Source organism: Mobula birostris, chromosome 8, assembly GCF_030028105.1.
Source record: "Mobula birostris isolate sMobBir1 chromosome 8, sMobBir1.hap1, whole genome shotgun sequence".
Lineage (NCBI taxonomy): Eukaryota > Metazoa > Chordata > Chondrichthyes > Myliobatiformes > Myliobatidae > Mobula > Mobula birostris.
The window spans coordinates 69730440-69753851 of record NC_092377.1 but is presented as its reverse complement, the minus strand read 5'-3'; the positions used below and the strand labels follow the sequence as shown (position 1 = coordinate 69753851).

Sequence of the window (23412 nt, the reverse complement as noted above, 5' to 3'; positions counted from 1 at the left end):
GAACATAATAAATATAAATACATAAGATAGCTTACAATCAATCTATGTACTTAAAATGACACTAGATGCAGGACTGTCTATATAAAGGGGACTGACAGGAAATGATAAAGGCGTGGTGGTAATGGGTGTGCAGGGGTGAGTTGGTGGTTGGAGATGTTGACCAGGCTTACTACTTGGGGAGAGTCCAGGGATCCTGGCATGGATGATACATAGCCTCCTCCCTGGTGGGAGTGGAACACACTATGAGCTGGGTGGGTGGAATCCTTCATGATATTGCTGGCCTTTTTCCAGCATCTCTCTGTATCAGCATGTACAGGGCTTTGAAAAAGTATTCTGTCCCAAACCCTTTGTTCACATAAACGGGTATTACAACCAGGAATTTTGATCGACTTAACCGAGAATTTTTATCTGTGAATCACATGCTCATTTTTTATCACAGTAGAACCCAAAAAACAGGGAAAATTATAAAACATGAAGAACTAAAAATTCAAAAACTGAAATGTTAGCAGATCAGAAGTGTTCATCCCCCTTTGCTCAGTACTTAGTGAACCACCTCTCGCAGCTATTACAGCCTGTAGTCTTTTTGGATAAGTCTCTATTAGCTTTGCACAATGTGATGAAGCAAGATTTGCCCATTCATCCTTGTAAATTGCTCAAGTTGTGCCGGGTTAGTCGGGGAGCGGTGGTGAATAGCAATCATGAGGTGTTCAATGTTCAAAGATGTTCTATCGGGTTAACGTTAGGGCTCTGACTGGGCCACTCAAGGACAATAAATTTTCTTCATTTGAAGCCACTTCACGGTTGCTCTGGCAGTGTGCTTTGGGTCGTTGTCCTGCTGAAAGACGAACTTTCCAGTTTAAGCTTTCTGGCAGAGGCTAGCAGATTTTTATCCAGGATTTCTCTGTATTTAGCAATATTTTATCGTCCCATCTATCCTGACCAGATTTCTACTCTCTGCTGCTGAAAAGTATCCCCATAGCATGATGCAACCACAACCTTACTTTACAGTAGGAATGGTGTCACCTGGCTGATGCACATTATTAGATTTATGCCATACATACCACTAAAAAAAAAGCATATCCTTGCCTGTGAAGACTTTGCAAAGCGTTACTTAGAAGATTCTGTAAAGATATGGAAGAAAGTTTTGGGGTCAGGTGAGACTAAAGTGGAACTCTTCGGCTTCAACACTAAGCAATATGTGTGACGTAAATCTAATACTGCACATCAGCCAGGCCACACTGTCCCTACTGTAAAATATGGTGGAGATAGCATCATGCTATGGGGATGTTTTTCAACAGCAGGGACTGGAAATCTGGTCAGGATTGATGGAAGGATGATTGCTGCTAAACACAGAGAGATCCTGCATAAAGACCTGCTAGCATCGACCAGAAAGCTTAAACCAGGGAGGAAGTTTGTCTTTCAGCAGGACAATGACTCAAAGCACACCTCCAGAGCAACCACAGAGTGGATTCAAATGAAGAAAATTGATGTCCCTGAGTGGCCAAATCAGAGTCCTGACCTCAACCCGATCAAATGTCTTTGGCAAGACTTCAAAATTGCTGTCCACCACTGCTCCCCAACTAATCTGGCACTGTTTGAGCAGTTTTGCAAGGAGGAATGGGCAAATCTTGCTCCATCATGTTGTACAAAGTTAATAGCGGCTTATCAAAAAAGTCAACAGTCTGTAATAGCTGTGAGAGGTGGCTCAACTGAGTACTGAGCAAAGGGGGATGAATACTTTTGAACTGTTGACATTTCAGTTTTTACGTTTTTCATTTCTCATGCTTTGCAATTTTCCATTTTTGGGCTCTACTGTGAAAAAAGGAGCACATAATTAAGAAATAAAAAAATTCTCAGTTAAATTGATCAAAATTCCTGGTTGTAATTCTCATTTATGTGACCAAAGGGGTTGGAGGGCTGAATACTTTTTCAAGGCATTGTATGTCCTTGACATTGGGTAGTCTAGTGCTGGTGATGCATTGGGCAGTTTTAGCAATTTGGTTTGGAATGCTGTTGCTTGCTTTTATTGTTGGCATAATTTGGTCCCCCCCCCCCCCGCCAACCTTTCACTGCGTATTGGGTGTTGGTCTTTTTTTAATTGGGTTCTTTCAGGTTTCTTTCTTTGTGGCTGCCTGACAAATCTCAATAATTGTATAATTTGTACATTCTTTGATAGATGAACTTTGAAACACCAAATTGCTTTTCCACTGAACATCTCTAAGTTAGATTGACTGTTTCAATTTCTGTTTGTTTCCACAAAGTGTGTAAAACATGCACAATTTATATAAAAAGATAATTACATTTGGTGTTTAAAGAAAAGCGTAACCTATATTCCTTCAGAGTTTTAAAATCTTTGCATTCTTTCACCTTGTTGATGGACTAAATTAAAATTTAAGTAAACTTAGAAATGAAGTTTTACAGTATTTTGATGTAACTGGGATACTCACCCCTTTGCTTATAAATATTTAGAGTTCATTATTTTAGGTTAGCATTAATGGAGTAATATTAGTGATCTGTGATTATTTTGAAGATTTCTTTAATTATGTGGCTTATGAATAATTTAGTATTGTATGTTGCATACAGATACTTAATGCCATTTAGAATGCTGTTCTAAGCAATAAATATTAAATTGAAGGCACTTAAACATCTCTCCTTTTTCAGCATTTTAATTCACGAAGCTGCCAGCTGGTACTTGGAGCAGGTGCATTACAGGTTGTTGGACTGAAAACAATAACTACCAAAAATTTAGGTAACGGAGGTTTTTGTTTTACTAGTGATTATAACCAAGACTTACAAAATTCATTCAACATTCCAGTAATTGCCCCCGCCCTTCACCATTCCCATTTTCCTCTCTCACCTTATCTCCTTACCTGCCTATCACCTCTCTCTGGTGTTCCTCCACCTTCCCTTTCTTCCATGGTCTTCTCCCCTCTCCTATCTGATCTCCCTTCCCCAGCCCTTTGTCTCTTTCACTTATCACCTACCACTCTGTACTACTTCCTTCCCTCCCCCCTGCCCCCTTCTTGCTCTAACTTTTCATCTTTTTCCCCAGTCCTGATGAAGGGTCTTGGCCTGAAATATCAACTGTTTACTTTTTTCCATAGATGCTGCCTGGCCTGCTAAGTTCCTCCAGCATTTTGTGTGTGTTGCTTGGACTTCTGCAGATTTTCCCGTCTTTCAGAATTCATTGTTGCATCTAGATTTATCCTATTGATTGTCAGCAATAATATTTTTTCTTGCTCTGATTAATTCTAATTAATTCAGGCCCTTTTCATTTTTATGTTAAGTGTATTTTGTATTAAACTAGGAATTCTCCACTCCCATTCAGAACCCATTAAATAATTCATTTAGAACTGTTACTCAATGGGCTGACAAATGGGTACTGGTTTTAAAAAAAGTTTCAGGAATACATTTACCATAGTTAAGATCCATTTTTGCTTATCAGATAATGGCCTTGGGTAAACATGAAAGGGAAGTTACTGTACATGCAGTATATTTTCCAACTCTTAGACATGGAGATTTTCCTACACATATTGTGGATTGGTTACCTTCCTGACAGCAACCAACAGATCAGACCACCAGTTACTACGTATTGCAGAGCAGAGGTAGTGTCCTCTAGTAACTTCTCTCCTTAAATAACTTTCCCAGTGCACCTTGACAAATTTAAGTCTCATCTGCAATGTTTTGTTTCTTCAGTTGTACACTTTAGATGTTGGGTATCATGCATTCCTGCAATCTGTTGTTTAGCCTCAGGAATATGATTCAACATTGTAACTTCCCAGTTAGAAACAATGTAGTTTAGACCAATAGAACATTTCACTTACTAAGCTAGTGCCAAGTAATAGCAACCAAAATCTGCATCAAATAGCATATGTCTGTTTTGAACCCCAATCATGGATGCAAAGAAAGTCATTTTTTAATATTTGGCAAAATGTTTAATGCCCCAAAATTGCAATGAATGTGAACTTAGAAATGTTTAGCTGCTTTCCGTCTGCCTTATGCATTGTTATTCAGTGCTTATGTTCCTAGCAAATCAATGTTGCTTTGGTTAGATGCGCAAGACTGAACATTGAAAGAAAGAAAATGGTAGGAAGTCTCCTTTTGCAAATCAAAGATTAAACGATTTGCTTTATTTGTCACATGTGACATCAAAACATACAGTGAAATGTGTGTTTGCATCAAATCAAATCAAATCAGCAAGGATTGTACTGGGCAGCCCACAATTGTTACCATGCTTCCATACATCATAGCATGCCCACAAGTCACTAACCCTAAACAGACACCTTTGGAGTGTGGAAGGAAACTGGAGCACCTGGAAGAGACCCATGCAGTATAAACTCCTTACTGACAGCGGTGGGAATCGAACTCCATTCTTACTATTGGTGCTGTAAAGCAGTGCGCTATTGTTAAGCTGCAAAAATTTTTCAGAGTGGTTTTTGGTTCTTCATAGGGAATTTCTGGTCACTAATAAATTGATTTGAATGTATGAATAGGAAAGGTGTTCACATTTGCAAATGACTGTAATAGCAGATGTGTTAAATTGAAACACCAAAGGAAAATGCAAGTAGATATTGTTCAGAGGGTTGTATGATTCAAAATCATAGTTGTGACTTCATGTCAGTAAATATAATATGATACATATTGATTTTTAAAAGTTTATTTTGTTTGGAAAACAAAGTAACCTTGGAGAGCAGAGGTATTTAGGAGGGCTGGTGTACAAGAAATGTAATTTCTAATAGACAACACAAGTTATGGTTACGAGATGATTTTTCAAATAAAACAATCAAGAAGCAATGCTGAATTATATAAAATCCCTGTTAGGTTATAGTTACCATCCTGCATAGTTGTGGATCTCATGACAGTAAAGAAATTGTTGTGCAGATTCCCAAGGCTGCTGATTCCTCTGTGGAATTACAAACTACAAACAAAATAATCCTGAGGAAAGCATTGCTCAGTTGGAGCAGAGACAGTAAGTATGGGGTAAAGGAAAGAGGAATGAAAAATAGGGAAATGGAGCTGGCATGTGGAATGAGAATTTAGTTTTGTAGTAAGTGCAGGTTGTTTGGGTGGTATGTCCAGTTAACAGATTCTTTTATGTGCAATATCTTTGATGTTCATTTTTGCTAATTCTTAGCCTTTATTTTGACTTTATCTCTGCAGCACTTGCCTCTCGTTGTTTACAGCTAATTGTGCACTACATTCCCATAATCAGAGTGCACTTTGAAGCTCGGCTACAGCCCAAGCAATACAATATGCTGCGGCACCTTGACCATATCACTAAGGTAAAATTGTTCAGTGTTTTCTAAATGGTGTTGCATTAACGTTGGGCTTTTGTTTGGAATAAGTATCAAAGAGCTGTTTTAAAAGTGACTGACTATCTTAACATTTAGGATTTGTTGTAAAGTTATTACTATACATAAGAATGAAAAATGTATCCTTGAGGTATGTGTACTTTTCTGTTAAGTCATTATTTGTATGTTGAGAATGTGTCTCCACTTGGAGATCTATTACCAAAATGATCACTGTCAGCACTTCTTTCTGAATGTCCTTTTATTTCCACTCAAGCAAACCTTTGTCCTCTATTTCCATGACTAATATGACTTTGGATAATTTTCTTTATCAGATTTGTCTTTTTATATGTTAGGAAGAGTCCCCTTAATAACAACATTTTTTCTGAAATGTAAAGTCTATTTTCCAATCATCCCTAATGTCAATCCATCTGTGACTAGTCCTGTATAAATATAAAGATTCTGGAATTCTGTTTATGGATTTCTTATCTGAAACGGAAGTACATTGAAGATGGCCTTGTGGTATTGTATTAAGGTGCTTTCATGAGTATCCTCATACTGATACTTTCCCAGTTCTTGTAAGTTATGGCAGATTGATCCATAAACAGTTCTGGAATTTTGGAGTACTTTGATAGCTTGCAGTCAGAATGAAAATCAAAAATACGCCATTTACTAGTCTTCTTATGAAAGCAACTGCTGTTAAGATCAGATTTGATTTATTAGCACTGACATATGTTGTGAAATTTGTTGCTTTGTGGGCAACACAAAGCTATTACTATAAACTCTTAAAAGTAAATAAATTAAAAGTGCAAGAAATGAATAGCGAGGTAGTGTTCATAGACGATTCAAAAATTCATAACTTGTTCAGAATGAAAATGAAAGACATATAACTTATCCAGTTATCTCATTTCTTGACCTTGGGAACTTTTACATTTCATTTAAAATAATTGATTACATTCGGTGGAATCTTTAATACTGGTCGAAAATCAACTTTGTACCAAATACACAAACATGAGGAAATCTGCAGATGCTGGAAGTTCAAGCAACACACACAAAATGCTGGTGAACACAGCAGGCCAGGCAGCATCTATAGGAAGAAGTACAGTTGACGTTTCCGGCCGAGACCCTTCATCAGGACTAGTGGGCCGGAAATGTCAACTGTACTTCTTCCTATAGGTGCTGCCTGGCCTGCAGCATTTTGTGTGTGGTGTTTGTACCAAATACATCACTTTTGTCTTAAGACTTATCCAGTTCTGATGGTATTTGGGGCAGCAGCAATCCTTCACTATAGAATAGTAGTCTTTTGGTCACTGCACATACCATCTGAAACTCTTGCTTATCCTGGCCTCCAACAATATATAATTTTCTTGCCCTTGGAAGTTTCCAGTCTCTTGTGAATGTAAAAAGCAGTTTGTCTCCTGTTGCTAGTCTTTTAAAACCTATGAAAACTAACTTGATAAAAAGCAATATGAACTTAATCCTGCCTCAAATAAAGTTAGGGGCTGGCAAAGACAAATGCTGGGCAATAAAGGTTTGAGTATATGAAAAGACATTGAATAGAATTGAAGTGTTTTGGGAAACCAAGCAAAGAGCAACATATCCCTGTACTTGAGTCGAATAAATTGTCTCTCACATCGCGTGATACTTTTTCCTTTTGTAATCAAAATGGAGGCATTACTACTGATTAAGTTGTTTGCATTTAATTTCCAGTACTACAGTTTCTGGATTCCTTAAGATTGTCATGGTCGGGTAGTAGTAGTTGCTCCTATTGCCTATTAAATGCACTCAAAGGTATGCATCTCAAATAGCCCCTGACAACCAAGTCCAGCTCCTGGTCTTCACATGTGGCATAGCTACTAAGCCCGACAGAACTATTTCTACTGACAAAGGTGAGGTACTGGCACCTTAAAACCATTCACTTCGGGCAGATGGGGCTTGTCAGCCGTGGTTGGTAGCTCATCTAGGAGAAGGAAAACTTTGATCTCAAACCTCCACTGCCTTGAAGCTATACCTGCTCGTGGGAAGGCTTTGAGAGTAAACCCCAAAGGAAAAACCTGGAGCTGAAGTCTCTAATGCAGTCCTACATTGAGCTCAACACTGACTGGCAACTCCTGCAACACTACTGGTGCTAAGCTGTATCAATCTCTGCTGTTCCTTTGGGTTGATCAGCTGTGTCGAGATGGTGAGCCTGCTGCATGAGCAATAGCTTGCTCTCCATATTGTACTGTTCTGGCTTGTATAGATAGAATGCAATATCTATGGTCAACCCTGAACAACAGAGGGCCTACCACTACAGTTTCTGATAAATATGCTGGTAAAAGAAAGGGTTAATTTCCTTCCTTCCTCTCAGTTTTCTCATTTACCTCTGCCTTTTGTTTTCCTTTTCTATTGTATTTGTAAAGGAAGTTGATGTGTATTCTGGATACTATTCATTTCTGAAAGCTTCAGTTGTTATAAATTGCCTAAATCCAACACAGAAGTAGTAGTCAAACGTCAGTAGATAAAGTCAAAGTTCTGCATTATGTTGATGATTCATGTATATTTGGTATATTTCAATGTAGCATAATTTTTTTTATCTATTTGCTAAGGATTATAATGACCATATTGCTGAGATTTTGGCAAAACTTGTTGCAATCATGGATGGACTCTGTGATAAAACATTGTCTAAGGTAAAATTTTAAATTTTGTTTCTTTGGCTATGCTCAGTTCTTTAAAGAATTCAAAACATGCATATTCTGCTATTTTGATGGTCACGTGCTATTTTAAGTACAGTTGTAGTTCCTGGATGTCTGCTTCTAGACCATTGCTAGTAGGTTTACATACAGTCATGATTTGAATTGTTCTTCTGGGTGCATCTTCCCATAACCAAGAACCAATCAGCCTCTGCTTTAAATGTACTCAATTGTTTGGCCTCCACAGCAGTCCTTGGCAATGAATTCCACAGGTTCACCATCTTCTGGTGAAAGAAATTCCTTTTCATTTCTGTTCTACATAGACATCCCTCTATTCCAAAGCTGTGCCCTCTGGTCCTGGACTCACCCATTATAGAAAACATCCTCTCCACATCCACTCTATCTAGGCCTTTCAATATTGGATAGGTTTCAGTGAGATCTGCCCCTCAGTCTTCTAAGCTCCAGTGAGTACAGGCCCAGAACCATTATACGCTCCTCACGTATTAACCCTTTCATTCCCAGAATAATTCTTGTGAACCTCCTCTGGATTCTCTCCAATACCAGCTCATCTTTTCATTGATAATGGGACTCCAAGTGTGGTCTGATCAATGCCTTGTAAAACCTCAGCATCACATCCTTGTTCTTACATTTTAGCCCTCTTGAAATGAATACTAACATTGCATTTGCCTTCCTTACCACTGACTCAACTTGCAAATTAACCTTCAGGGAATCCTGCACAAAGTCCCTTTGCACCTCTGATTTTTAAATTTTCTCCCTGTTTAGAAAATAGTCCACATTGTTATTTCTTCTACCAAAGTGCATGACCATACACTTCCCTACATTATATTCCATCTGCTACTTTACCCATTCTCCCAATCTGTCCTTCTGCAGAAACCCTGCTTCCTCAACAGTAGCTGCTCCTCCACCTAACTTTGTATCATATGCAGTCTTAGCCACAAAGCCATGAATTCTGTCATCCAAACCATTGACATATAACATGAAAAGGAGTAATCCCAATATTCATCCCCACACCCACACAACACCACAAGTCACCAGCAGCCAACCATAATAACCCTTTATTCTATTTCTTTGCCTCTGCCAGTAAGCCAGTCTTCTTTCCATGCTGTTACTTTTCCTGTAGTACCATGGGCTCTTATCTTGTTCAGCAACCTCATGTGTTAAAGGCCTTCTGAAAATCCAAGCACGCATCTAGTGACTCTCCCTTGTCTATCCTGTCTGCTGTTTCCTCAAAGAATTCCAATAAATTTGTCAGCCAAGATTTTATCTTAAGGAAGCCATGCTGACTGTGGTCAACTTTAATGTGTGTCTCTAAGTACCCCAAATCCTCATCCTTAATAATGGAGTCCAATATCATCCCAACCACTGAAGTTAGGATAACTGGTCTTTAATTTTCTTTCTTTTGCCTCTCTCTTCTTGAAGAGTGGAGTGATATTTGCAATGTCCTAGTCCTCTGGAATCATTCCAGAATCTCGTGATTCATGAAAGATCATTATTAATGCCTCTACAATCTCTTCAGCTACCTCTTGCGGAACATTGGGGTGTAGTCCATCTGATCCAGGTGACTTGTCCACTTTCAGACCTTGCAGCTTCCCAAGCATCTTCTCCTTAGTAATAGCAATTACACTCACTTCTGCCCCTAACCCACTCTAATTTCTAGCAAACTGCTAGTGTCATCCACAGTGAAGACTGATGCAAAATACTTAATTATGTTTGGCCATTATTTCTTTGTTCCCCATTACTACCTATCCTGTATCATTTATCACTCTTGCTCTGTTTTACTCTTTATATATCAAAAAATTAGTATCCTCTTTGATATTACTGGATAGCTTCCCTTTGTATTCCATTTTTTCCTCCTGTGTGACTTTTTTAGTTGCCTTCTGTTGGTTTTTTAAAAGCTTTGCAACGCATTAACTTCCAACTATTTTTTGCTATATTATATGCCATCTCTTTTGCTTTTACGCTGTCTTTGACTCCCCTTGTTGGACACAGTTGCTTCATTTTCCCTTCAGAATACTTTTCATCTTTGGGATTTATCAATCCTGCACGTTCTGAATTGCTCCTAGAAGCTCCAGCCATTCCTGGTATACCGTCATCTCTGCTAGTGTCTCCTTCCAATCAACTTTGGACAGCTCCTTTGTCATGGCTCTGTAATTCCCTTTGCTCCACTGTAATACTGATACATCTCACTTTATTTTCTCCCTCCCAAACTGCAGGATGAGTTATGATATATTATGATCACTGCCTCCTGAGGGTTCTTTTACTTTAAGCTCCTTAATCAAATCTGATTCATTACACAACACTCAATTCAGAATTGCCTTTCTGTTAGTGGGCTCAACCACAAGCTGCTCTAAAAAGCCATCTTCTAGACATTTGATGAATTTCCTTACTTGAGATCCATTACCAACCTGATTTTCCGTGTCTGTCTGCATATTGAAATACTCCATGACTGTCATAACATTGCCCTGATTACATGCCTTTTTTTTCTTCCATTGAAATTTGTATCCCACATCCTGGCGACTGTTCAGAGCCTGTATATAACTCCCATCAGGGTCTTTTTGCCCTTGCAGTTTCTTACCTCTACCCACAAAGATGCGGCATCTTCCAATCATATGTCATCTCTTTCCAAGGATTTGACTTCATTTTGTTTTTCCAACAGAGCCACTCCACCCTCTCTGTCTACCTGCCTGTCCTTTCGATACAATGGATGTCCTTGGATATGAAGCTCTCAACTGTGATCTTCTTTCAGCCATGACAGTTCACCACATCATACCTCCCAATCTCTAACTGCGATACAAGATCATCTACCTTATTCCATATACTGTGTGCATTCAAATATAACATCTTCACTGCTGTATTCATCCACTCTTTTTTGAATTTTGCCCTGATGTTACACTTCACCTCATCCTACTGACTGCAATTTTGCCCTATCATCTGTCTGTTCTTCCTCAGTCTCACTACACACTGCATCGACTTGTATATCAACTGCCCCATCCTCAGCCTGATCATTCCAGTGCATATCTGCCTACCAAATTAGTTTAAACCATCCCCAACAGCTCTAGCGAACCTGCCTGCAAGGATATTGGTCCCCCTTGGGTTCATACCTCCCCCAGAAGAGATTCCAAAGATCCAGAAATCGAAACTCTGCCCCCTTCATCACTTCCTGAGCCACTCATTCATCTGTACTATCATTCTATTCCTGACCTGACTCACATGTGGTACTGGGAGTAATCCAGAGATTACTACCTTAGAGGTCCTGCCCTTCAGCCTTTTCCCTAACTCTTCATACTCGCTGCACAGGACTTCTCCCTCCACCTCCACCCCCACGCCCCCACCTTTCTATCTGTGTCATTGGTACCAATGTGCACCATGACCTTTGGCTGCTCACCCTCCCTCTTGAAAATCTTCTGCACCCCCTCTGAAACATCCTCAACCCTGGCACCTGGGAGGTTTCACATTATACTGCCTTCTGTCTTGTGGCCACAGAATCTACTGTCCATCTCCCTAACTATTGAGTCTCCTATCACAATTGCTCTGCCTGACTTTACCTTTCCCTGCTTAGCCTCAGAACTAGACGCACTATCACTGTCTTGGCTGCTCCTGCTGTGCCCTTATAGGTCATCTGACCCAGCAGTATCCAAAAGGGTGTATACGTATTGCTGAAGGGATTGGCCACAGGAGAACCCTGCAAAGACTGCTTACTACCCTTACTTCTCCTGGTGGTTACTCATCTACTACCTGAAGCCTGCACTCTGGATGTGACCACCTCAGTGAAACTCTCACCTGTGAGGTTTTCAGCTTTCCAGATGGTCCTGAATACATACAGCTCCAGCTCCTTGACCATGTCAGTCAAGAGCTGAAGTTGGGTGCACTTCCTGCAGACGTAATCATCAGGGGGAGCCATTAGATACTCTGAAATCCCACATCTCACAGGAGGAACATTCTACCATCTTGCTTACAGTCATTATACCTCTGACTTCTCAAACTTGAGTTCTAGCCTGCGCCTGTTCTCGCCCAAGCCTGTTGACTCAAAGCCTGACCACTCCAACACTGTCCACCCATACAGTGGTCACTCTGCTTAAACCTCCCACTACACAGACAAGTCCCAACAGGTCCCTCTCGCTTTTTACAATGGGCACGTAAAGTCCACAAGGACTGTTTTCAACTCAGTTCTGCAGATTATCTGGCCCCTCACCCCTTCCCTCCGTAATGTGATACCTGGAAATAATTTTGAGATTTTTACCATTGGACTTTTGTGTAAAAAATGCACAATAATTGGGACCTCTTCTGGGGCAGGTGGGTCCTGTACAAAAGGGACGGGTTGCACTTGAATCCGAGGGGGACCAATATTCTTGCGGGCATATTTACTAGAGCTGTTGGGAGTGTTTTAAACTAATATGGCAGAGGGATGGGAACCAGTGTGATAGAGCTGAGGATGAGCCAGCAGGTTTACTAATAGATGATGGGTGTAACATGAATGTAAGGAAGGACAAGCCAATGACTGGGTACAAATGCAGACAGAGCAAAGTTAAATAGTACCACAGAGGCAAAATTCAAAAGGGTGAAGAATGCAGGTCTGACAGTGCAGCATTTAAATGCGCATAGCGTTTGGAATAAGGTGGATGAACTCATGGTTCAATCAGAGATTGGTCGGAATGAAATTGCGGGCATCACTGAGTCGTGGCTGAAAGAAGGCCATAGTTGGGAACTTAAGATCAAAGGATATACTTTGTATCGTAAGGACAGGCAGGAGGCATAGGGGGTGGTGTGGCTTTGTTTGTAAGAGATAGAATTACATATTTAGAAAGAGGTGACATAGGGTCAGAGAATGTTGTATCTTTGTGGGTGGAGTTAAGAAATTGCAAGGGTTAAAAAAAACACATTATGGGAATCATATATAGGCCTCCAAATAGTAGCCAAGATGCAAGCTTAAGATTGCAAAGGGAGCTGGAAAAGGCATGTAATATAGGTAATGACACAATTGTAATGGGGGGGCTTCAATATGGTAGGGGATTGGGCAAATCAGGTTGGTGTCGGATTGCAAGAGAAGGAATTTGTTGAATGCCTACGAGATTACTTTTTAGAGCAGCTTATGCGTGAGCCTACTTGGGGAAAGGCTATCCTAGACTGCGTGTATTGTAATAACTCAGATCTTATTAGGGAGCTTAACGTAAAGGAACCCTTAGGAGACAGTGATCATAATATGATTGAATTCATACTGCAGTTTGAGAGGGAGAAGTATGTCAGATGTATCAATATTGCAATGGAATAAAGTGAATTACAGAGGCATGAGAGAGGAGCTTGTCCAAGTGGATTGTAGGGGGATACTGGCAAGGATGACGGAAAAGCAGAGATGGCTGGAGTTTCTGGAAATAGTTCACAAAACACAGGATAGAGATGCCCCATAGAGGAAGAAGTTCTCATATGGCAGGGGTAGGCAACCATGGCTGACAAAGGAAGTTAAAGACTGCATAAAAGCCAAGGAAAGGGCATATAAGGTAGCAAAAGTGAGTGGGAAGTTGGATGATTGGAAAGCTTTTAAAATCCAACAAAAGGCAACTGAAAAAAAATTCTTAAGAAGGGAAAATAAGGCTGACTAGCCATTAATATAAAGCAGGATACCAAAAGTATTTTTTCAGTTATATAAAGAGTAAAAGGGAGGTGAGAGTTGGTATTAGATCACTGGAAAATGATGTTGGTGAGATAGTAATAGGGAACAAAGAAATGGCAGATGAACTTGATGGGTACTTTGCATCTGTCTTCTCTGTGGAAGACACTAGCAATGTGCCGGAGGTCCGTGAGTGTCAGGATGCAGGAATGAGTGCCATTGCTATTATAGAGGAAGAAGTGCCAGGCAAACTGAAAGACCTTAAGGTGGATAAGTCACCTGGGCCAAATGGACTACATCCCAGAGTCCTGAGAGAGGTTGCTGAAGAGAGAGCGGATGCATTGGTCATGATCCTTCAAGAATCACATGATTCTGGCATGATCCCATTGGACCTGGAAGATTGCAAATGTCAGTCCACTCTTTAAGAAGGGAAGAAGGCAAAAGAAAGGAAATTATAGGCCAGTTAGCCTCACTTCAGTGGTTGGGAAAGTTTTGGAGTCTATTATTAAGGATGAGGTTTCAAGGTACTTGGAGATGAATGATGAAATAAGTCAAAGTCAGCATGGTTTCTGTAAAGGGAAATCTTGCCTGACAAATCTGTTAAGAGTTCTTTGAGGAAGTAACAAGCAGGGTGGACAAAGGAGAGGCAGTGGATGTCATTTACTTGGATTTTCAGTAGGCGTTTGATAATGTGCCACACATGAGACTGCTTAACAAGATAAAATCCTATGACATTACAGGAAAGATACTGGCATGGATAGCAGAATGGCTGACAGGCAGGAGGCAGCGAGTGGGAGTACAAGGGGCCTTTTCTGGTTGGCTGCCGATGACTAATAGTGTTCTTCGAGGGTCAGTATTGGGACGGCTGCTTTTGACATTCTTTTGTGAATGATTTAGATAATGGAATTGATAGCTCTGTGGCAAAGTTTGCGGATAATACAAAGATAGGTGGAGGGGTAGGTAATGCTAAGGAAGCAATACGATTGCAGCAGGACTTAGACAAAATGGATGAATGGGCAAAAAATGGCAGATGGAATACAGTGTTGAGAAATGTATGATAATGCATTTTGGTAAAAGGAACAATTGTACGGACTATTATCTAAATGGGGAGAAGGTTCAAATATCAGAGGTGCAGAGGGACTTGAGAGTCCTCATGCAAAACTTGTATCAGGTTAAAGTACAGGCTGAGTCTGTGGTAAAAAAGGCAAATGCAATGTTGGCATTTATTTCAAGGGGAATTGAGTATAAAAGCAAGGAGATAATGCTGAGGCTTTATAAGACACTAGTCAGGCCACACTTGGAGTATTGTCAACAGTTTTGGGCTCTATATCTCAGAAAGGATGTGTTGTCATTGGAGGGAGTCGAGAGGAGGTTCACAAGGATGATTTTGGGAATGAAGGGGTGATCATATGAGGAGTGTTTGGCAGCTTTGGGCCTGTACTTGCTGGAATTTAGAAGAACGCAAGGGGGATCTCATTGAAACCTACCGAATGTTGAAAGAACGTGACAGGGTGGATGTGGAGAGAATGTTTCCTGTGGCAGGGTATCCAGAACTAGAGGGCACAGCCTCAAAATTGAGGGGTGATCCTATAGAATGGAGCTAAAGAGGTATTATTTTAGCCAGAGAGTAGTAAATCTGTGGAATTGTCTACTACAGACTGCGGTGGATGCCGTCTATGTGTATATTTAGGGCGAAAGTTGATCGTTTCCTGATCAGTCAAGACATCAAATGATATGACGAGAAGGAAGGTGTATGATTTGAGTGGGATCCAGCATCAGCCATGATGGAATAGCAGAGCAGACTCAGTAGGCTGAATGGCCTAATTCTGCTCCTATGTCTTATGGGTAATAAGATGTGCAGAGAGCAGCATCTGTGGAAGAATCCTTGATGTCATGAGATGGAGATCAACAAATGACTAAGCATTTTTTATTTAGGAAGTATCTGAAATACTTATGGAAATGTTTGTTTGATGATGAAATTCAATAAAAAATAAATTACAAAAAAAAAGTTCTTTCAATGTGGGTGTTGTTGGCAAGTCTTATTTATTGATTGTTCTTGACTAGAAGCTGAGTGACTTCTGATTTGATGTAATCCTACATGAAAGAGAAGGCTGAAGTAATTAGCAAAGATAAGAAATCAGTGAAGACAGCAAAGAGAAGATTCACTTACAAATGGATGATGAAAAGGAGACTTCTATTAAAGAATGAGGACAATTGGAACAGAGATTTTTGAGGATAGTGCACAGTGGCTGAAGTGTGTATTAATTGGGGATTGTGAGAGCTACACATTTGTCGAGGATTTCCTGTCATTCTGTAATTTCATGATACCTGCCATTTAATTTTCTATTGCTGTGGAAGGAATGAACAGTGGTATTTTAGCAGCAATTTGTGATGCAATGCAACGGAAAATTTTTAACTGGTACATGAAGATTTGTGTGATAATTGGTGAGGCATTGAAGGATAAAGTAACCATTTAATATAAAGACAACACATTAGAAATGAGTAAGTTAATGCAGTAACTGGAATGTTAGTATATGTGATAGTTACAACAGAGGGCAATAGCATATGTATTGCAAGATGAACTTGCAATATCATTTCATCCTAGGTCCTTCAGATCCCAGCCATTAAAATGCAGCTACCTTAATTCTTTGACTACAAGGACATACTATGTTGAGGAATAGTGAGTTACTGTTAAACTAATGAGTATTTATGCTTTTACCTGGTTTCCAGTATGAAGTGAAAGCACCAGTACCTTCTACTTGTTTCCGAAACATCTGTAAGCAAACATCTAAAATGCATGAAGCTATATATGACCTCTTACCTCCAGAACAAACACAGGTTGGTAATATATTTTTTTAAATCTATGCGTCCATAACAAATTGAGTAACGTGCTTTTGTATTAATATTGGATAGTATTAACTGGAAATACAATGTAAGAACATAAACAATATTGCACTGGATAGGCCACTTGGTTCATGATGTTGTGCTGATCCTGAACCCAACTTGAACTAAATGTCCTCATCCTGTGTATCATCCAAATCCCTCCATTTCCTTTATACTCGTGTTCATCCAAAAGCCTCTTAAATTCCCACTACCTCCACTACTATTCTTTATAACCTATTCCAGGTGTCCACCTCTGTGTGTTTTTAAAAAAAAAACAACTTCCCCCTTGACCTTAAAAGCGTGTCCTCTGATGTTTATTTCTACTCCGGGTAAAGGTTTTGACTGTCAACTCTGTATCATCCTGTGTTCATTATTTAGTGACGTGGCCATTGGAAAAAATATTTATGTTCTTATCTGGTCTGGCCTACACCTGAGTCCAGGTCCCCAATGTGGTTGAACTTTTAATTGGCACCTCATTTTGGGGTAGACTATAAATGCTGATTTTTTTTTTTTGTTGGCTGTGTCCTTGCTCTGTGATTTATTATTTTAAAAAAGTATCTGAAGAAAGGATTGTTTTGTGGTATGTATTTCCAGCGATATGAAGATTGACAAATTAGCATTACAAGCAGCAGCTTGGTAATCTCTGATCAGAATTTTGGAGTCTGCACGACAGAACTGATAATTTCGGCTGTTGCACACATATTGCCTCTTAAAAGAGTCATCCAACTCATCCCACTTTCCAGCTGTTCCCCATACTCTGTAAAACGACTTTTCAAATATATATTCACTTACCTTTTGAAAGTTTTCTTTGAATCCTCTTCCAACGTCCAAACTTTTTTCCTTGTAAGTCTACATCAGGATCATGTAGGCTAGTGGTCACCAACCTTTTTAAGCCCAAGATCCCCTACCTCGACCTTAGTGAAAGGCAAAATCTACCTACTAAATCATTTAGAGAAAAAACAGCTCAGATTGTACTTCCAATTTGAGGCCTTTTATTTGGGCTAATTGTATTTGAATTACACAAAATACTTCTGTCAAACTTTCAAATTAATTCAAACAAGAAAACACTGTAACTAGCATATCAAGCAGGCCATAGCTGTCTTTAAGAATATTACAATACTTCACACCTTTAATTCTAAGTTTCATTATTTAATTTTATTTCAACATGAATAATAAATGAATAAAAATTGACTGTTGCTGTCAGTGTGATGACTGGGGCTGAATACTTTCTGCTAGTTTCCTGAAATTTGGCTCATAACTACAGACAGCCAGTCCGAGACGGCCTGTGAGGTGTCTATCAGTAAGACAGCTCCTGTACTTAGATGTAATAATTTTCAGCTGTGAAAATGCAATTTCACATAGGTAAGTTGACCTGAAGTAGTAACTAACTTTTAGTGCTATAAAACCAACGCATACACCGCGCATTGCCATCAGTTTATGAATGGGGATGTCATTTTCACAGACATTTTTTAAACTCATTGTAAATATCCTCACCTCTCGTTCTCTCTTTTAATTGCAAAAGAGTGAGGAAGTCCTCCTTTGTTGTAAAATCTTGAAAAGCCATTCTAACAAATACAACAAACTGAACTGTTTGCATTACTTCCCGGGATTCATCGAACTGTAGTGAAAACTATTCACAGAGTGACAAGTCCTTTAACACTTTTGTCGATCCATGTCCTCTGACAGTGACTCTACCCTCCCTGTCACTGTTGCAGGGCCAAGCGGTATATTATGTATTGCGGTTGTGATGTAGTTTTTGTTTTTAAAGTCATTAAAAACAGTCTCTGCAGTAATGGCCATTGCTTCCTTGAATAAATCGCCATCTGTAAAAGGCTTCTTGTGTTTAGCCAAAAGATGACTTACGTGAAATGATGCTTCAATAGCAGCCTTACTTTGAGCAGCATGTTTTCTGAAAAACGATTGCTGGGCCCTCAACCCTGATTTCAGCTCAACTTTCCTGGCACGAATTGAGCTGTTTGGGGGGTAGGTGTCTTTAAATTCCTGGTGGTTGGTGTTGTGGTGCCACTCCAGATTCCCTTTAGTCAGTGCTTGTGTTTGGTGGCACAACATACACACACACTTGTCTTTGGGGAGGTCCAGAACAAGGGGTCACAGTTTGAGGATAAAGGGGAAGCCTTTTAGGACCGAGATTATGAAAAACTTCTTCACACAGAGAGTGGTGCATCTGTGGAATTCTCTGCCACAGGAAACAGTTGAGGCCAGTTCATTGGCTGTATTTAAGAGGGAGTTAGATATGGCCTTTGTGGCTACGGGGATCAGGGGGTATGGAGGGAAGGCTGGTGCAGGGTTCTGAGATGGATGATCAGCCATGATCATAATAAATGGCGGTGCAGGCTCGAAGGGCCGAATGGCCTACTCCTGCACCTATTTTCTATGTTTCTATGTTTCACCAAGTTAAATAGAAATTCCTCTTCCCATTCTGGATGGAATTTGTACATTTTTGCTTTCTTTCATGGAGCCTCCGCCATGCTATCAGGATATCACGAGCGACTGCCGTATACTGATGTTTGCGACAGTCTGTACTCTTATCCAGTGGTCCCCAAACTCCAGGCCACAGACCGATACATTGCCTTGAAGAATGCAGCGGTAGCCAGGACACACCCAACACACCTTTAAGAAAAAAGCCGAAATAAACAAGCTAATTAATTAGGTGCCGGCCGGCACGTAAATGTTGGCCCAGATCAGAGAGGACGCAATCACCTCTGAACTGGGCCGATATTTACGTGCCCAGCAGCACCTAATTAATTAGCTTGTTTATTTCCGCTATTTTCTTATAGATGTGCTGGGTGCGTTCTGGCTACCACTGCATTCTTCGCAGCAATGTATCGGTCTGCGGCCCAGAGATTGGGGACCACTGCTCTTATCTAATCTAATAGGTCACTTTGATGCAGCACAAGCTACGCTGAAAACGTGGTGCATGGCGGGGGAGCTCTGCACTGGGCAGAAAGAACGGAACTAAAACCCTGCAACCCGGAAACAATCTCTTTTTACAAACAGCTTTCAGTAGCGAAAGTATTGCTATATTACCATTATCCTAATTAGTATTACTTATTTTTATAATGCTCACATCAGTATTTGTGTATTTATTTTTGATTTTTTTCGGGATCTACTGGGAAAGTCTCAAAGATCGACTGGTCGATCGCAATCGACGGGTTGGCGACCAGTAATGTAGGCTTTCAGATCACTTTTGTTATTCAACCCTCCCAGCAACTTAAAATGAAGCGTGTTTTTTTTTTCATTTTCCCTGTTCTGATGAAGGGTCTTTGACCTGGAACCCTTTTCTGCTTCTCTTGACCTGCGTAATGTTTCCAACATTTTCATTTTCAATTGTAATTTTTTTGCTTTTATATGACATGCACTATATTACAAAACCAAGTTCCTAATATTGTCTCTCTACTTGTTTACCATTTTTCAAAAACTTCTGTGCAGTCACTTTGAGCTTTCTCTGTTCTAGCACTTCACCCAATAATTAAATGCAAAAGATAACTGGTGGAGTATTGTATAGGTACACTTCATTTAAATGAAGGCTGTGGTTTATCTTAGTTCATTGTGGAGCACATAAATGAACCCTTACAACACACCATATTCATGCCAAAAAAATTATGCCTATCTAAAATTATCTGATTTGTCTGCTTTAATCCTGTAAACTTCCCCATCAGATCACCTTTAAATTTCTCCTCTCTAACCTCAAGTCTGTGCTCTCCAATTCTATGCTGCTGTAAAGCAAATGTTTTACATTTGCAGCATGGTATTGAAACTCTTGTGTACCCTTAGATAATCTTTGCTATCCACACCACCAGTTCTTCTGTCATATGTAAACTTACGAACCAGACCACCATTCTTATCAAGTTGTACAATAATGATGTAGAAATGGTAAGGCACCAAGAAATTAACTAATACATTCAAATAATGCACCCCAGATGTATTAGATTATGAAGACGCGCAGTCCTCTTTTATTGTCATTTAGTAATGCATGCATTAAGAAATGATATGGTAGTTGTTATTTTTACTACCAAATAATTACAGAATCCCCCTATAATTTCTGATATTGCCTCTCCATGGCCATTCATTACAAGCATTAATTAATGTTTATTTAAAAATTAAAGAATTAGTGTTTTGTGTTTAGAAATAGGGGCAGTAGTAGGCCATTTGGCCTATTGAGTCTGCTCCACCATTCAATATTGTTGATTTATTATCTCCCTCAGTCCTATTCTCCTGCCTTTTCCCCATAACCTTTGGCACCCTTACTATTAAAGAGCCTATCAATCTCCGCTTTAAATATACCCAATGACTTGGACTCCATAGCTGTGAAAGTGAATTCCACAGATTCACCACCCTTGACTAAAGAAGTTCCTCATCGTCATTGTTCTAAAGGGGGAATTCCATCTGTTCTGAGGTTGTGCCATCTGGTGGTAGACTTCCCCATATAGGAAACCACATCCCCATATCCACATTATCTAGGCCTCTCACTATTTGATAAGTTTTAATGAGATTCTCCCCACCCCCCCTTCTTCTGAACTCAAAAAGTCAGTTGGAAATGTACCAAAATATTACTGTGAGAAATTGGTCCCATTGTACAGAATCTCTGGAAACTTAATGTTGTATTTGTGGAAAGGAAATGTGTATGAGAGTGGGTGGTAGCAAAGTAGGAAAAGGGGCAAGAGCACAAATTAACATCATAATGTGAATGCATTTCTCTTTGAACCTTTAGATGTTGTTCTTGAGAATCAATTCAAGTTTTAAAGTTCATTTGAAGAGGCAACTTACCCGCTTAAACGTGGTGAATGATGGTGGACCTTTACATGGGTTTGTACATTTTTTTTGATTAATGTTTCCCCTTGAATGTATTTGCATACTGCTGAATGTAAAATCTGCCATGAATCAGCACAATCCAGCAACATTTAGAAATTTTTGATCTTTAAGAATAGTGATTAAGACTGATTTGATAATACTGCTGAAAATACCTGTGAGTAACATTTTAAGATACTCAATTTTCTGGCAAATGCTTTTATATTTTTATGTCAGGATACCTTTGTAAGATTTTCAGTAATTTGTTTTAAAAATAATAAACATTTTTAAAGCATCCTTATTGGTGTCATGGTTGTAGAAAAAAAAACTAGGTTTAGAGCTGCTTTTGAATTTATTTGACTGCAATTGGTATAATTGTAGTGATTATTATCTTGAATCAGGGCAATTTACAGCACATTTTATTTTCACCTGAAAAATACAACAGTTGTAATATGCATTAGAAATTCTTCAACTTAAGTTATTTGAATTGCATGTAAAATATCAGCTCAAGTAAGTGGTTACTCTTGCTCCAGCCTCTGCTCTTTCTTAGTGGGTTTAGCAATTGAATAGTGAATACTTGTGTAAAACTACTTCAGTTATTTGTTGAACTATGCTAGCCACAGAATGAAATGGTAAAGTTGTCTATCTTTGTCTGTGGTCATTGCAACTTCACAGCACAATGAGCAAGGCATTATGTTGCATTGATTTTTTTTTTGTTACAAACTATTAAAAAAAATGGTTGAGTGGCACAGAGAGATGACGGGAAGTTGACGTAGCTGCATCAAATCATGCATACTCGTACATGGAGAAATTATGGCTGAGACTAATTGGACAATCTATTTTATCTGCAGGCTTGTTACATCAGATCTAGCTTTCTACACTGGAAACATTCAAGCACTAAAAGGCCTTGAGAGTTTGGACATTAACGTGACAGACATATGGGAGCAGAAAAGGTGACATTCTGAAGAACACCTCTTTGCATGCTGCGATTTAATTTTGATGATCCTCAACCTTCACTGTCCCAATAATCAAATGACTGTGCTCCACTGGAGAAGCACCTCTTAGACCAAATTGGGGCGTGATTTGCAGAAAATGTTCTTCTGTGGGCAGCTGCTCAGCTGAGTGTTCTTTATTTTTTTAAAGTAGGTTCTTCATTTTCAAAGTAGGTTCTAATGTCTGTGGACCAAAAGCAGTACTGTATGTGAGCTCTGGCTTTCCTGGAAGACTGTATGTAGCACTAAATGATGCTTTGCATCTGATTATTTGTATGTTAAAACTTGTGCAATCATAACACTATTTTAAAAAAAAGTTAATGACAATACAGTTTATAAATAGCTTTTAAAAGGTTGTAAATTCATGTTACATTAATAATTCAAAAATGGTTTTGTTTATCCATGGTGCGGGAGACTATTAATAATCTAGGAACTTTATTTTTTTACAGACCTTTCTATGATGAATTTTAAATAATCTTTTGGAGTGGTGGTTGCATATAAGATGTACAATTTTCCCATAGCCCAGTTGTTGTTTAAGCAAAGCTTTAAAAGTTTCAAGTGTTTTGGGGTTATTTTCAGTTGTATATCCTCAGTGCACCTTTGGTAAACAATAGAAGACAGCAACAATATATTTGTAAAAGAGTTTCTTTTTTTTTTAGATGCAGCAGCTTAACAACTTTCTTGTTTTGCATTTGGCAGATTCCAGTTTCATTCCTGAAATAAATGTTTAGGAAAGTTCTTTGGTGCTTAAAATGCCTCACTGGGTTTCAAGGAAAACATTAGCTGGTTAGTTTATTTTCAATCTGTTCTTGTAAATGAAGTGGTTATTTTTCATCATCTTGTGGAACTTTGTGCCATCCATAAACAGAGTTAATGGTGGCTGTCCACAATACAGTCAAGTGCCTAAGTTTATTTCTCATGCAGTGCAAAAAAATTAGTTTGTGCTGCCAGGAGTGAAGTCCATATTTATTGTGCCTAATTCCACACTGGTGGCACTGAACACCAACTTGTCTCCCTTCTGTGCTGCTATTATAATTAATTTAAAACTAAGCTTGCTGAGGATTGATAATATCTGATAGTAATCTCTCTCCAATCCTTGTGTTTTTAATTGAAATATTAAAATAAAATTTTAAAAAATGTAA

The 23412-nt window shown here is 39.2% G+C and overlaps 1 protein-coding gene across 3 annotated transcripts in view; it reads left to right on the top strand.

The window, feature by feature from the left end:
• vps54 (VPS54 subunit of GARP complex) overlaps positions 1–23412 on the top strand; it is a 90995-nt gene extending 67583 nt beyond the window's left edge. For all 3 annotated transcript variants that reach the window (XM_072265411.1, XM_072265408.1, XM_072265409.1), the window contains 6 exons: positions 2662–2749; positions 5161–5282; positions 7877–7957; positions 16317–16424; positions 21202–21296; positions 22130–23412. In XM_072265411.1, coding sequence (XP_072121512.1) covers positions 2662–2749; positions 5161–5282; positions 7877–7957; positions 16317–16424; positions 21202–21296; positions 22130–22235 — 600 coding nt within the window. In that variant the 3' untranslated portion in view covers positions 22236–23412. The remainder of the gene's footprint in view (positions 1–2661; positions 2750–5160; positions 5283–7876; positions 7958–16316; positions 16425–21201; positions 21297–22129) is intronic.